The sequence below is a fragment of the Bison bison genome, unplaced genomic scaffold, assembly GCF_000754665.1.
Source record: "Bison bison bison isolate TAMUID 2011002044 unplaced genomic scaffold, Bison_UMD1.0 scf7180017864213, whole genome shotgun sequence".
NCBI lineage: Eukaryota > Metazoa > Chordata > Mammalia > Artiodactyla > Bovidae > Bison > Bison bison.
This window is the reverse complement of record NW_011494785.1, coordinates 4,691,767-4,706,195: the sequence shown is the minus strand read 5'-3', so window position 1 is coordinate 4,706,195 and position 14,429 is coordinate 4,691,767. Positions and strand designations below refer to the sequence as shown.

Here is a 14,429-nt window from a genome sequence, read left to right as displayed (position 1 = left end):
CCACCCCGAGCAACGGACACAGGGCCAGACCCTCAGCTCCAGCTTGTCTTCCTGCTCTGAGACCTCACCGCAAAAGGACTTCTCTGTACCTGGGTGCTCTCACAAACTTTTATACGTGGTTAAGTTGTTGGAATCAACAAACACTGACCAACGCATTCTAGGTATCTTCTCTAGTCTCCAAAGTTACTTCTGTGTGTGTGTGTGAAATTGAGCTAAACAGCTTTTAGTCTTTTGTGAAAGGAAAATAACCCTGACATTTATTATAATCAGGCCTTTCTTAAAAAAAAATTCTTAATTTAAAAAAGTATCTTAAATTGATCTCCTATACTTAAAGCTGTAGAAATACTTCACTGATCATTTCAATAAACTCAAGTATTTGAAAAAACTTTGATTTCTAGAAATAAACAAGAAGTACCAGGCATAGATTGATTCTAATAAGGAATGAATACTCATTAAGGGTCATTTAAAAGGAATTAGTGGCTGAATAAATTAGTGAAACTGGACGGCAAACCAGTCAATCCTAAAGGAAAACCTTGAAAATTCATCAGAAGGACTGATGCTGAAGCTGTAATACTTTGGCCACCTGATGAGAAGAGCTGACCCATTGGAAAAGACCCTGATGCTGGGAAAGACTGAGGGCGGGAGGAGAAGGGGGCAACAGAGGATGAGATGGTTGGATGGATCACTAACTCAATGGACATGAGTTTGAGAAAACTCTGGGAGATGGTGAAGGACAGGGAAGACTGATCTGCTGCAGCCCATGGGGTTGCAAAGAGTCAGACACAACTTAGTGAATGAACAAACAGGCAGCAAAATGCACCTGCTACCAAAGGCATCATTTTCTGAAACACATCATAAGGTACTGGGGCTGGGGGACAGAGTAAACGTGAAGCAGAGGTTTACATAGGATCCAGAGCCACATAGCGTGAAACTCCAAACACCTAGGAGTCAATAAAAAAGCACACACAAAAGAACCAGCAACGAGCTCATTCTCGAACTGAACGAGCAAAGACAACTGTGGTTAAAGGCATGGGGGGCCCGAAAACCTTCTTTCCAACAGATGGAGGCATTTGGGGGCAGCTGATTAGAGACCACAGCAGGGCTGTGAGGGGTCAGAAGAAGTCGGAAGCTGCCCTGGCAGGCCTGCCATGGAGCACCTCTCTTCCACCAGCAAGCCCTGGTCCATCTCCTCCCAGTCCTGGAACAGACTGGGAACTCGGGCGGAGGCGGGGGTATGGGGACTAGGAGATGGGGCCTGCAAGTGTCCAAAAGTGACCCAACTCTTAGCAGCAGCTTCCAGGACATTCTGGGTCAGAACAGCCTATCCAGTTCACATCTCTGCAGCCACATCACTACAGGTACCCGTGTCTGCAACCAGGTTCATCTGATCACCCCAAACTGTAGCTCTATTTTGGTGGTAGTCACATGCCACCCGAGGACCGCAGTCACCCCTGGAATGCCTACACATGTGCGTGTAGGTTTCACTTTCTTAAGTCATGTAGAAAACAAAAACTACAGTTATAAAACACTGTTACGACAATACTAGCTTTTATAATCGCCCAAGTGTTTACCTCTGTTGAGGTCTTTACTTCTCCACGCCAGTCTCAGACTACCGTCTAGCGGTCTTTTCTTTCACCTTGCAGGACGCCCATCAGCGTTTCTTGTTGGGCAGATCTAATGGCCATGATCTCCTGCAGCTTTTGCCTAACTCAGAATGTCTTAATTTCTCCCTCATTTTTCAAGGATAGTTCTACTGGATATAGGATTCTTGGTTTCTTTTAGCTCTTAGAATATATCAGCCTCCCCAAAGAAGTCTTCGTCTTCTGGCTTCCAAAGATTCTGATGAGAAATCTGCTGAAAACCCTACTGAGGATCCCTTGTATGTGATGATTTCTCTCCTCATCTTTTGAAAGTCTGACTATAATTGTCTCATTTTGAATTCACCTAACTTGGAATTTGCTGTCTTTCAGCAAATATGGGACGTTTTCACCATTATGTCTTCAGATATTCTCCCTGCCCCTTTCCTGCCCTCTCCTCCTTCCCATGATGTGCATGCTGGTCCACATGATGCTGCCCCAGGGGTCTCTAGGCTCTGTTTACTTTTCTTAAGTCATTTTTCTTTCCGTTCCTCAGCCCTGATAATTCCCATTATCCTATCCTCAAGTGCACAGATTCTTCTGCCTGCTCAAATTTGCTCTGAACCCCTCTAAGTGAATTTTTCATTTTGGCTAGTGTACTTTTCAGCTCCAGAATTTCTTTTTGGGTTTCTCTTTAGATTTTCTTTGTTGATATTTCCACATTTTCACACACCATTTTCTTGACACACCCATTCCATTTCTCTGCCCATGTACATATATGATAGTAACAGTATTTTATTACCAGAGTTATTTGTGATGGTAATTTAGGGTTTTAAGCACATAGCTCTTCAAATTTGGCTGCTTAAGAATCAGTCTATCTGATTTCAGATACTGAGTTCTCAATTAGACTTCTCTCTCATTCAGTCAACAATTTCTAAAATAATTGTTGAAATGAGAAGATACCTTTGATATAGGGTGGGGAAGAGATTTTGGCCTGTCGAGATTCTGAATTTTTCTGACTGAGCACAGTCCTTTATGCAAATTTATTTTCACTGTAACTTAGGAAAGAATTTATTAAAGTGCACGAGACAGAATTACTGGGTTATTAATGATACAGCTAAATGCTACTGAGTGGCTCAGATGTAAAGAATCTGCCTGCAATGCAGGAGACCTGGGTTTGATCCCTGAGTCCGGAGAAGGAAACGCAACCCATTCCAGTATAGTTGCCTGAAGAATCCCATTGACAGAGGAGCCTGGTGGCTACAGTTCATGAGGTTGCAAAGAGTCGGACATGACCGAGCAATGAACACACACAAAGGATACTGAAATCTCTAACCGAAAGCCTATGATGATGGCAACACATTTTGGTGTAGCAATCGTCAATGTTGGCAGTGGAGTGACATGGTCTGTTCTGAATCCTAGCTCCGCGCTTACTAGCCATGTGACTCTGGGCAAATTTCTCGCTCTCTCAGCATCTCCTCTGTACAATAAGGATAATTGTGCTTCACAGGGTGGTTTCTGTGTAATTATATGACTTAATTTGTGTGAAGCACTCAAAACAAGCTTTAACTCAATAAAATTTGGATATTCGTATCTGTGAATGCTTTTTCAAGAAAGCCAGACAGTAGTACAGATAGTTTAATTTGGTCGTGTGGGCTGTCCATGGGAAGGGTACTCTGTGATGGTTAATGCTGCAGTTTGTCTACCATCACTCCTCTTGTTTCCTTGAGTACAAGTATCACTTAATTCTATATTCGCTTTTCGTAAGTATTCACATTCTTTCAGAGAGACCAAAAGAGGCAGCAGGAACAGATTCTGTGGAGCGTACTGATCTGATTCCTACCAAGAGAAGCTGAGTGGGAGAAAGGTGAATCACCCTGAACCTGTCTTCTTACTCATGCTTAATGAGATCCTCAGACCAAGGTCAAGGGGCTCAGGAAGCAGCTATAAATCATGCCACCTGACAGACAGCGAGGGGTCAGGAACAGGAGGGGCACGTGCAGAGGGGCAGGAAATCGAGGTTGATTTATTTGCATTGAGACGATTCAGGAGGGATCAGAAAGATTTATAAATTCCCCGCGGCATCACAGAAGGCGGCAGTCTGACAATAGGAACGGCAAGCGAGATGTGATGCTCGAAACAAGGGGAAGAGAGGGTCTTATCAAATTCTGTGAAGAATCTGCCTACATCTGGAACTGATGACAAAAGAGACGGAACAGATGGAAGGAAGGAGCCTGGGAGGAATTCAGATTTCCCTGTGTCTCCCAGCCTCTGGACTTCACCGAACTCCAGGCAGGCAGAACTCATCAAAATAGGATCCATTTCTTTGCAGGATACGAAAAAGGCTTCAGGGGGATAGTGAGTAACCAGGATTTTTTTTCAAACTTTAAAATGCAATATTTATTACTTTCATAAGATAAGCAAATATCTATAGACAGTTTTAAACAATCCTTACATATGTGTTTCCTTATGCTTTACAACTGCTTCTTTTAAAACTGTCCCTAATGTCAGCAGTTAGCAGATAATACAGCTACAGGTAAATACACTGACTTGTCAAAAATTGGAAAATATAGACTTTAGACCTCAAAATCAATTTTATCTATCCATCCAACATTACAGATGAGGAAGATAAGACCCAGAGAGGTTAACTGAGGAAGCTTGTGACTTGATTTGTTAAGAAAACCAAAAGAATAAATGTGTCCAACACTTAGATATCAAGAGATTTATAAGTGAAGAGATTTATAAGTGAAGTACAGGCGTGTTATCTACTTACTCTTTATAAGTCAAAGAGTAGAGACTTGCAGTTATTAAATCCTGGGGCTGTGATGTACAGCATGGTGGTAACAATTAACAACACTGCACTGCATATTTGAAAGCCGCTGAGAGTCAAGATCTTAAAAGTTGTCATCACAAGAAAAAAAAAATGTAGTGATAGATGTACACTGACCACAATACACACATAGATACAATTATGTTGCACACTGAAAACTAGTATGATGCTGTATGTCGATTACATCTCGGTTTTTAAAAAAGAGCTTCACATACGTGGATTCTTGGTGTGGGGGGAATGGGTGCTTGTGTAACAGGGGGCTCATGTCTTGCACGGCCATGATGAGTTGGAAGTAGATGATCTTATTTGAAAAACAGAAACACAGGAACAGATGCAGAGAACAAACGTGGGGACACCAAGAGGGGAGGTGGGGTGTGTGTGGGGGGGGGGATGAATTTGGAGATTGGGATTGACACAAATACACTACTATACACAAAACAGATAACCAATAATGAGAACCTACTCTACAGCACAGGGAACTCCACTCAGTGCTCCTTGGTGACATGAATGGGAAGGAAATACAAAAAAGAGGAGATACATGGATATACATAGCTGATTCACTTTGTTGTACAGCAGAAACGAACACAAAGTGTATAAAGCAAATGTACTCCAATAAAAAACAAAGTGCCTGCCTCCTGGACAGCTTTTGCCCAAGAAGGGACAAATGTGTGAGTGAAAATAAGCAAAGGCTGGCTTTCCTAAAGGTAAGGAGCTGATTCCATGGCTAGGAAATTCCAAACTACAAAGATGAGTCTTGAAGTCAAGATTAAAGCAGAGATTAAGCTGAGGAAGTAGGAGGCAATTCCAGCGGGGAGGATGGGGAACGGAAAACGCTTTGCATCCAGTTCCTTTCAAATAAATCTGGATGCCGTTGGCAGGAAACATGGAGCTGATCCTAATGTTTGTGGTGGTTTAGAGGAAAAAGTATGTACACTGAAGACTTAATATGTAAGAATCTAGGACTGAACGGAGGCAGGATAATTAAAACGAGATGAGCACGTTTATCTGACCAAGTCAGTACAGGCAGTTGAGTCATGAAACAGGCACTGACCAGTAATTGTCTATTCTGTCAACTTCTGGATGCAGTATATCCTAACCAGACAGGTTTCACTCGCCACAGAGGGGATAAGGGCCCACAGGACAGCTGGGAGGGTGGCTGTCCCCTCGTGGACACAGCAGGTACACGACAGGCCAGGGCTGCACACAGAGGAGGGTCCTCTGGCCATGCCGGACCCCATGCATCCTCCGAGGAATGACCGCCCTGGCCAAGCACCTGACTTCGGCGACATGTGGGGAGTGGATACACGGACGGTCCCAAAGCTGGCCTCGTCATCAGGGGCCGGCGCTCAGCGAGAGGGACACGTGTCCGGAGCGGCTGCTACAGTACTCAAGCTACCTCTGCACTTGCTGCTTGCTTTCTTTCTTTCTCACTGACATTGTAGCTTTAACTGTTTCTGTTCTCTTCATAGAACAAAAAGTCATTTTATTGCTCTCCCTTCAACATTTGAGGTCACTTAAAAAAATTACTTAATTTTAATTGGAGGATGATTTCTTTACAATACTGTGGTGGTTTTGACATATATTGACATGAATCACCCACAGGTGCATGTGTGTCCCTCCATCTTGAATCTTCCTCCCACCTCCCTCCCCATCCCATCCCTCTGGGTTGACTGAGAGCACCAACTTTGAGCGCCCTGCTTCATGCATCGAACTCACACTGGTCATCTATTTCACATATGGTAATATACATGTTTCAATGATATTCTCTCAAATCATCCCACCCTCCCCTTCTCCCACAGAGTACAAAAGCTTGTTCTTTACATCTATGTCTCTTTTGCTGTCTTGCATATAGGTTTGTGGTTACCATCTTTCTAAATTCCATATATATGCATTAATATACTATATTGGTACTTCTCTTTCTGACTTACTTCACTCTGTATAACAGGCTCCAGTTTTCTCCATAGAGGTCACTTTTTAAAAAAAAATTATTTATTAATTGGCCCCGCAGCATGTGGGATCTTAGTTCCCGAACCAGGGGTGGAACCTGTGTTCCCTGCATCGGAAGGTGGATTCTAAACCACTGGACCGCCAGGGAAGTCCCTAGATGTCCCTTTTAAGCTAGTTTAACACTCAGATGAATGGGCTTTCCCAGCTGCTCCAGAGCTGGTGGCCAGGGCCCAACACTGGGGACAACAGGGAGCTCAGTAGGTTGCATCCGAGAGAGCCCGCTCAGGGGCACCGCTGTCCGCTAGGTCTGCCCTGGGCACACACCTCCTCTGGCCTGAGACTGGTGTGTGGGTGATGCTGAGCCTGGAAGAAGGAATCTTGACGTCACGGGGAGCGAACAGTCACGCATGAGGGCCCTGTGCTCAGAGAGTTCAGCCCTAAGTCCTGGCGTCTTCAGTCCCGAGGATGGGGGGTAAGTGAGGGAAGGGAGACAAGCACATACACAGGGATCAGACCTGCTGATGTGACGATGAGCAAGGTCCTGAACACAGAGGAAGAGGGAGACAGGCCTGGCAAGGACACACCTGTCTGCCTCTTGGGGGCGGAGGCGGCAGGAGACGAGCAGGCTCTGCTGTGATGTCTCATCTGCTTTCTGAGGTTACTGTGGTCTTCCCTAGAGCTGAGCAGAACCTGGAATCGCACAGCACGTATTTCTCCATGTCTCGGTGTTTCCAAACCATGCCCCCTCTGTCACGTGTTCCTGTCCAGGGCTGAGCAGTGTCTCACGCAGGAAGACACTGCTATCTGCTGCTCACTCACTGCCCAGGTGGCCAGCCCGCAATGACCCTGACGCTGTAGGGCAGGTGGACGTGGCCACCAGGATGAGGGGAGTGGCGGTGGCCCCACTGAGACAGGTTCTAACGTCCTGACTGCTCTCTCCCCTCCCTGATCGCTTGCCTAAGGGGGAGCCAGCCCCACATACTGAGCCACCCCACAGAGAAGCCCAAATGGAGCAGAGCCCAGGGCCGTGGGAGTAACTCTGGGAGGAAGCCCTGTGGCTCCAACCACAGGCCAGATAAGTGCAGGCCTGACCAAGAGCTGGACTGCGCGCTCACAGGGGTCTCAGGTGAGAACAGCCAGCCTGGGCCGGTATCCTGGGCCTGCATGGCAGCCTGTCGGAGCCCTCAGCTCTGCCCGATGAAGCCACAAGTTGGGGGGGCACTGTGAAGCTGGCCCATGTGTCACAGCAGCTCTCTGGGACGGGTCACCTGGTAACTAGGTGGTGGGCACAAGTTGGTAACGGATGGTTACTTAATGCATGACTCACTGAATTCAGATGCTTTTCCATGCTGGACCTATTGAAAATACTTGGGGCAACAGTAAAGTACCCCTTTTCCATTGAGAACTTAAGAGATCAGGGAAATTAAGCAGCCTGGTAATGCTCAACACATAAGACACACACAACGTAACAGAAAACTAGAAAGGATGCTTACGGAAACACCCGACTGAAGAGGACACGGTCTCCAACTTCTGGAAGCGCCCTGTGGGCGGCCGGAGGGGAGGGATGCAAGGAAGGGGAGTGAAAACCACGGTGAAAAGACTGCAGGGACAGAAGGTGATGTCTGGCCTGGGACAGCAGACCAGAAAGCCAGAGACCCGAGCAGGCTTGGGCATCAGCTCGCTTCCCCCGGGGGAGACACCTTTCTGCAGGACACGCACCGGGACACCTCAGCTTACCATGCAGTTGTGTGGGACTCACTGCTCGTCTGGAGATCTTGGTTCTCTCTGGAGACACTAACTGATCTCCACTAGCTGTCCCCTGATGAAATGGGTTGGGGGTGTGGTGCAGCAGGGGTGAATAATATATAGACATACAGATACAGGGTAGCTCACTTGAGTTTTCTGCAGCCTTTGCAGAAGTACAGGCGTGTTATCTACCACCCCTCAGACTCCTCAGTCAGCTGAGCAGGCTCATTCATTTGAAATTCTTCTACTGAGTGTAACAGAAACTGATCATTTGTTCAGAAAATATGACATAAGGACCAATTAGAATTAATCATGGCTGTTAAAATGAGACAGAATGAGCAATGTGGGACTGCATGACAAAGTGATATTTTCTTTGCTCAGTTTTCTCGTGTACTATGAAAGAAGTCTTTTTTTTTTGGTCAAACTAGGTGATCTGAAAATGCTTATGTGGCAGAATTCTTAGAAATGTTGAATAAAATAGGTGAACCTTCCACAAAGGGGAAGCTTTCCTGACCCTGTGTCACCAGCACCCAGAAGAGGGTAGAAGTTCACAGTGACTCCGTCTCTTAAGGGGATGATGGTTCAGGGGTCCCAGTGCTTAGTGGGTATTACCTACATAAAAGTGAAAGTTGCTCAGTCGTGTCCGACTCTTTGCTACCCCATGGACTATACAGTCCATAGAATTCTCCAGGCTAGAATACTGGAGTGGGTAGCTTTTCCCTTCTCCAGGGGATCTTTCCAACCCAGGGATTGAACCCAGATCTCCCGCATTGCAGGTGGATTCTTTATCAGCTGAGCCACAGGTATTACCTACATAAGCTGCAAATATTTTTGTTCATGAGCACTGGGTTGTTTTTGCTGGTCACCCTTCCATCTTGCAGAAGGGGACATCTTCTGGTGTTTTTCTCAGCAAAATCAGTCACACAAATAAAGTCTATTTATAAGCAATTTTAATGTCTACAAACAGAGAAAATTTCCTTATTGCATAAATACTGATTTCTGCTAATTCAAACGTTAAATATTACGCTATCAACTGATGACTGATCCTCTAGAAGTAGAAAAGAAGAAATTCCTTAACTTGAAAAACTCCTTTCTACTCCAGTCACTTCAGGCAGAAGAGCAATCGTGGGCAGCCGAAGTGCACAGGAAGAGTGAGAGAGGGGGAGGACATGAGGAAGTGGGAGTGGACCCTGCGAGCGGCACAGGACAGGCCACTGAAGTGGGCGCAGCACAGATAAAGAGGATTTCAACAGTCAGCTTTCTCATTACTTTCAAAGGGGAAAACATTTTCCCCCAGTTTAAAAGCTGTGGTAAAGTATACATAAAATTTACCATTTTAACCCTGTTTAACTGTATAGTTATGTCTGTTAGGTGTATTTATATTGTTGTGCAACCATCATCAAAGAGGAGATTTCTAGCTTTTATTTTCACAAATGAATGGGCTCACACAAGTATTCAGCATTAAATTTGGGGAAGGTTTTGGGTGGAAGAAAAAAGGGCAAAACGTTTCTCTCACTGTCAGAGCTTACCCAGCCTTGAAGAACAGGAAATTAGTTAAATGAAAATATACTTAGTGCCTTCTACAGAGAGTGTCTGATGGGATGTAAAAAACAAACCTTCTCACCAGTCGGTGGTAAGAGCACACCAGCTCCACTCCACTGCCGCCTGCCCTGACACGTGGCCTCTGGACCTGGAGGCACCTCTCAGGACTCTGACAGCCCTTGAAGATACCCCCCAGCACTTGCCAAGGCCACATAGCGGTCAGTGCTATGGACCCCTGGGGCCTGACCCAGAGAGATGTGCAGAAATAAATAAAAACCATCAACAACCAAAAACACTTTTTTCAATTCAAGTGGGCAGAACTGCACTAATTTCCTCCAGCCACTGTAAAAGTTAAGAAACATTCTCCAAAGATGTGTGACACCTCCTCAACCAGTCCTCTTACCAAGAAGGCTCTGTGCTTCCTGGACGGAGCCAGAGGCTTGAAGGCTGAGGTCTCTGCTCGGGAAGACGAACTGGACATGGGTCAGACGTCTGACCTGCGTGCACAGCTGGCAAGGATGCAGGCGGCCCCCACCCCCTGTCCCCCATCAGTCATACCTGCTGCTTCAGCTGCTGTACCAGCCGATCCTTCTCCCGCTTCAGGGCGGCCACTTCCTCCTGCGTCTTCTTCTTCGAGGACGACAGTTCCAGGAGAGCTATGTTGGCATCTTTTTCACTGATGGCGGCCAGAAGGGCTTCCTGCCTGCGCGAGAGAGAACACGCCCAGACTTCAGCCCTCACAGCCATCCTCTCGGGTTACTACCACCATTACCCCATTTATGGGGGTTGAAGCTAGGTCTCAGAGTACACAGCTGAACTTGGGGTTCAGTTCACACCTGAACTTGGGGTCTGGGCAGAAATCCCATTCAGGTCCTCTCGACTCTAAATGTTTTTATCAGGTCATTACACTGACATCTGAATAGAGAGTTCTTTAGATCCAGTTGCAGTTAAACTTGGAAAAGTAAACAAAGTTAATTACTTTTTTTTTTTTTAGGTAAGAACTATTCTGTCATTTACAAGTTTTACTGATTTGACTCATCCTTTTGATAAGTATTCTGTGGCTTCCAGAGAAACCAGGTACCACTAAAACTGAACACATTTTTATGTACATAATGTATAACAAATAGCAAACTTAGTAAACAGGATTTAGGAAACCAGCCAGCGATTCCTGGGGCATCTATGGATCTCAATACAAAGACGTTTCCAGTCAGGGCTGTATTTTTCATGCCTGTTCTCAAGGCGAGAACACTGAAGAGTACATCAAGGCTGTATACTGTTACCCTGCTTATTGAACTTCTGTGCAGAGTACATCATGTGAGATGCTGGGCTGGATGAATCACAAGCTGGAATCAAGACTGCTGGGAAAAATACCAACAACCTTTGATATGCAGATGATACCACCCTTACGAAAGAAAGCAAAGAGGAACTGAAGAGTCTCTTGATGAGGGTCAAAGAGGAGAGTGAAAAAGCTGGCTTAAAACTCAATATTCAAAAAATGAAGATCATGGCATCTGGTCCCATCACTTCATGGCATAAAGATGGGGAAACAATAGAAGCAGTGACCGATTTTATGTTCTTGGGCTCCAAAAATCACTGTAGGTGGTGACTGCAGCCATGAAATTAAAAGATGCTTGTTCCTTGGAAGGAAAGCTATGACAAATCTAGACAGCATATTAAAGAGCAAAGACATCACTTTGCCTACAAAAGTCTGTCTAGTCAAAACTATAGTTTTTACAGTAGTCAAGTACAGATGTGAGAGGTGGACCATAAAGAAGGCTGAGTGCCAAAGAATTGATGCTTTTGAGCTGTGGTGCTGGAGCAGACCCTTGGGAGTCCCTTGGACAGCAAGGAGATCAAACCAGTCAATCCTAAAGGAAATCAACCCTGAACATTCATTGGAAGGACTGACGCTAAAGCTCCAATACTTTGGTCACTTGATGCAAAGAGCCAACTCACTGAAAAAGACCATATGCTGGGGAAGATTGAGGGCAGGAGGAGAAAGGGACAACAGAGGATGAGATGGTTGGATGGCATCATCGACTCAATGGACATGAGTTTGAGCAAACTCTGGGAGATAGCGAAGGGCAGGGAAGCCTGGTATGCTGCAGTCCATGGGGTCACAAAAAGTCAGATATGACTTAATGATTGAACAACAACAACTGGGCTTTATTTGGCAATGATCTGCACACTTTGAGACAACGATTTAAACTCTACTGATTCCAAGTGGTTTAGCTAACAACTATTTTTGGTTCATATCCAGAAGGAAAAAGTGGGATTTTAGGGTGGGGTGGGATGTTGAACTAAGAAATTTACAAAATAATCAGAAGGAAGCTGGTGAACAATTAGTCTCATAGTCCAAATGCATTCCTTTGGAGCTCATCTTTTACGGAACAAGTCATCTGGAAGAAGACAGCTTTGATTTACAGGAACTATATAAGTGGCCTGAGCTTTTGACCCGAGGAAGTGCTGAATCTGAGAAGGCACTGCCCAAGTTTAACCTTGCTTCTGTCTCTTGTTAAGATAATTAGGCTTCAATAGCAGTCATATGGAAGAGTTTTAGTTCAGCCACAAACTGGAAGGCTCTCTTTTGAATGTTCTGACAAGGATATTCCGTATTTGGATGGGGAGGTCTGGGGAGCTCTGAACAAGCGGTGCTAACAAATGGAAGATGTAGGTCAGTTTACATCACGGAAATGAAGATTTGTTTAATGAGTCTTGCTGTTGGAAGGGAAGATTCACTGACCCCAGGATAACTTTCCACTGTCCCCACTTTCTGTGACTCTAAGAAATGGCAGATGGCTTATCCCATGAAGCTCTAGTCGACACCAAAGGGATAACGACAGTCTAAATATATCCACTGACCACTTGAAAAAAATATGTTAAGTGGTGAAATGAGCTTAAAGGTGAAGGAGTTCAAGATGGTCTCACTCTGCGGTTTCCTGCTGATTGCTGTCATCTGTTCCCTTTCGGGGAGCGTGGAGACTGACAAGCTGGAATGAGAAATGCACTTTTTCAAGAAGGGGGCTGCGTTTCTGTGCATCCAAGTCAGAATCACACATTTAGCAACAGGCAAGTAACAGAAGACGAGTGAAAGAGAAATTATTCTGTCCAGTTAGACCAAGTCATGAGAACACTTGCTGAATGCCAGACAAAAGGCCACGGGATCTGAGTTCCATTCTGTGCTTAAGGAAATAAGCACGACAATATGAAATACTAATAAGCAGGCTATGTTGTTGAAGCATCTTGCCTGAATTGAAGCATCTTGACTCTTATAAATGGTATGCTTGGCCAGCTAATGTGGTAGAGTTAATCTCTGGGGTAAAATGTCACATTCTCCAAATGCAATATAACAGATGACAACTCAGATTCTAAATTTTAAAATAAAGGATGTGGCATTGGCGTCTGGGCTATTGGAATGGTGCCTCCTTAATAAGATACATGTTTTGTAGACTTTTTCCTTTTTCTATACGATTCTATACGAATTTCTATAAAATTTCTATAGAAATTTTATGTCATTGATGCTATTTACTTCTTATTGAGTGTTGATTATATAGCTCATTGATAATATGTTATGAACTGCACAGAATCAAATTTTCTCTCCCAATACCCAAGGCTCTCACCCTCTAAAAATTCCCTAGCAGATTAATATATCACTGTCCTTTCCATTTTAAAAGTACACTCTGGATATTGATTTCTTACCTGTGTATGTGCCTAAAAAGGGCAATTCATGGTCAAGAGAATAAAAGGTTTTGATCACATATTGTACATATGATGATGTTAACTCCGTAATGTCAGTATCTTTTGTGGGTTTATTAGTTTTGGGGTTTTTCTCTTGCTTTTGGAAGAGGACAGAGATAGTATCAGTCTATCTAAATTTTGGTAAATTTGCAATGGACACCACAGGGGAGAACAACGTCTTGAAAATAATTTGGGGGATGGGCACAAAAAGTAAAGCTGATAAACAGTAATTCATCTAATTTTTGGGGAATAAGAAAAAGTCTTGTTCCCTCAGTAAAAGTGATAGTAAAGACAATATCAGTAGGTAAACTTCCATGGCTAAGCTTTACAGGGAGCATTCAAGTGTCTAAATTAAAATTTTAAGAATACCCTGCATTTCAGAGGAATGGAATTTAGACTGAAAAAAAAAAAAAGAAAACAGCAAAAAATTTTATTTTAGTAACCATCTATTCTTAATATAATTGCTTTGAAAAACAAGCTACTTTCTGACAACGAAGTCACATCCATTCACTGGAGAAAAATGGAAAGGTACAGAAAAGTATGAAGATGAAAAAAATAACTGAAATGGTTCCTTTCTAATCAGAGTCAATGACTTGTGATCTGAAAGTCAGCTATTCAACTACTACTAAGGCTTATTTCAGAGAAAATGAGCCTTGGCGGGGACGGATAATCGACCTCAGCAGCTTTGCTAATTGAAGGCTCTCCACAGAAAAGAGCACTTGCTGGTGCTACAGAAATGAGACACCTTCCGACTTCAGCCCCCATAAGCCGCAGGAGTAACACATAAAACAGACAAGGGAACATACGCAGGCCACAAGCACAGAGAAGGCAGACAGGAACCAAAACGCTCTTCCACCCAAATTACTCCCCTTGTTCTGTTAGTGGCTTTTCCTCAGTTAAAAAACAAAAACTGAAAAATGTGCACACGAAATCCTTCAAGGTGATTAGTGACCCCCCACTGCATGACCAACAGGCCACCTGACCTGCATAATGAGGAGGCAGTAACAGAAATCCAACTTTAAGTCATTAGTCTGGTCACTCCATCCCTG

The 14,429-nt window shown here is 44.4% G+C and overlaps 1 protein-coding gene across 7 annotated transcripts in view; it reads right to left on the bottom strand.

The window, feature by feature from the left end:
* ERC1 (ELKS/RAB6-interacting/CAST family member 1) overlaps positions 1-14,429 on the bottom strand; it is a 267,938-nt gene that overhangs the window by 54,489 nt on the left and 199,020 nt on the right. For all 7 annotated transcript variants that reach the window (XM_010845037.1, XM_010845040.1, XM_010845042.1 and 4 more), the window contains one exon: positions 10,201-10,345. In XM_010845037.1, the coding sequence (XP_010843339.1) occupies positions 10,201-10,345 (145 nt within the window). The remainder of the gene's footprint in view (positions 1-10,200; positions 10,346-14,429) is intronic.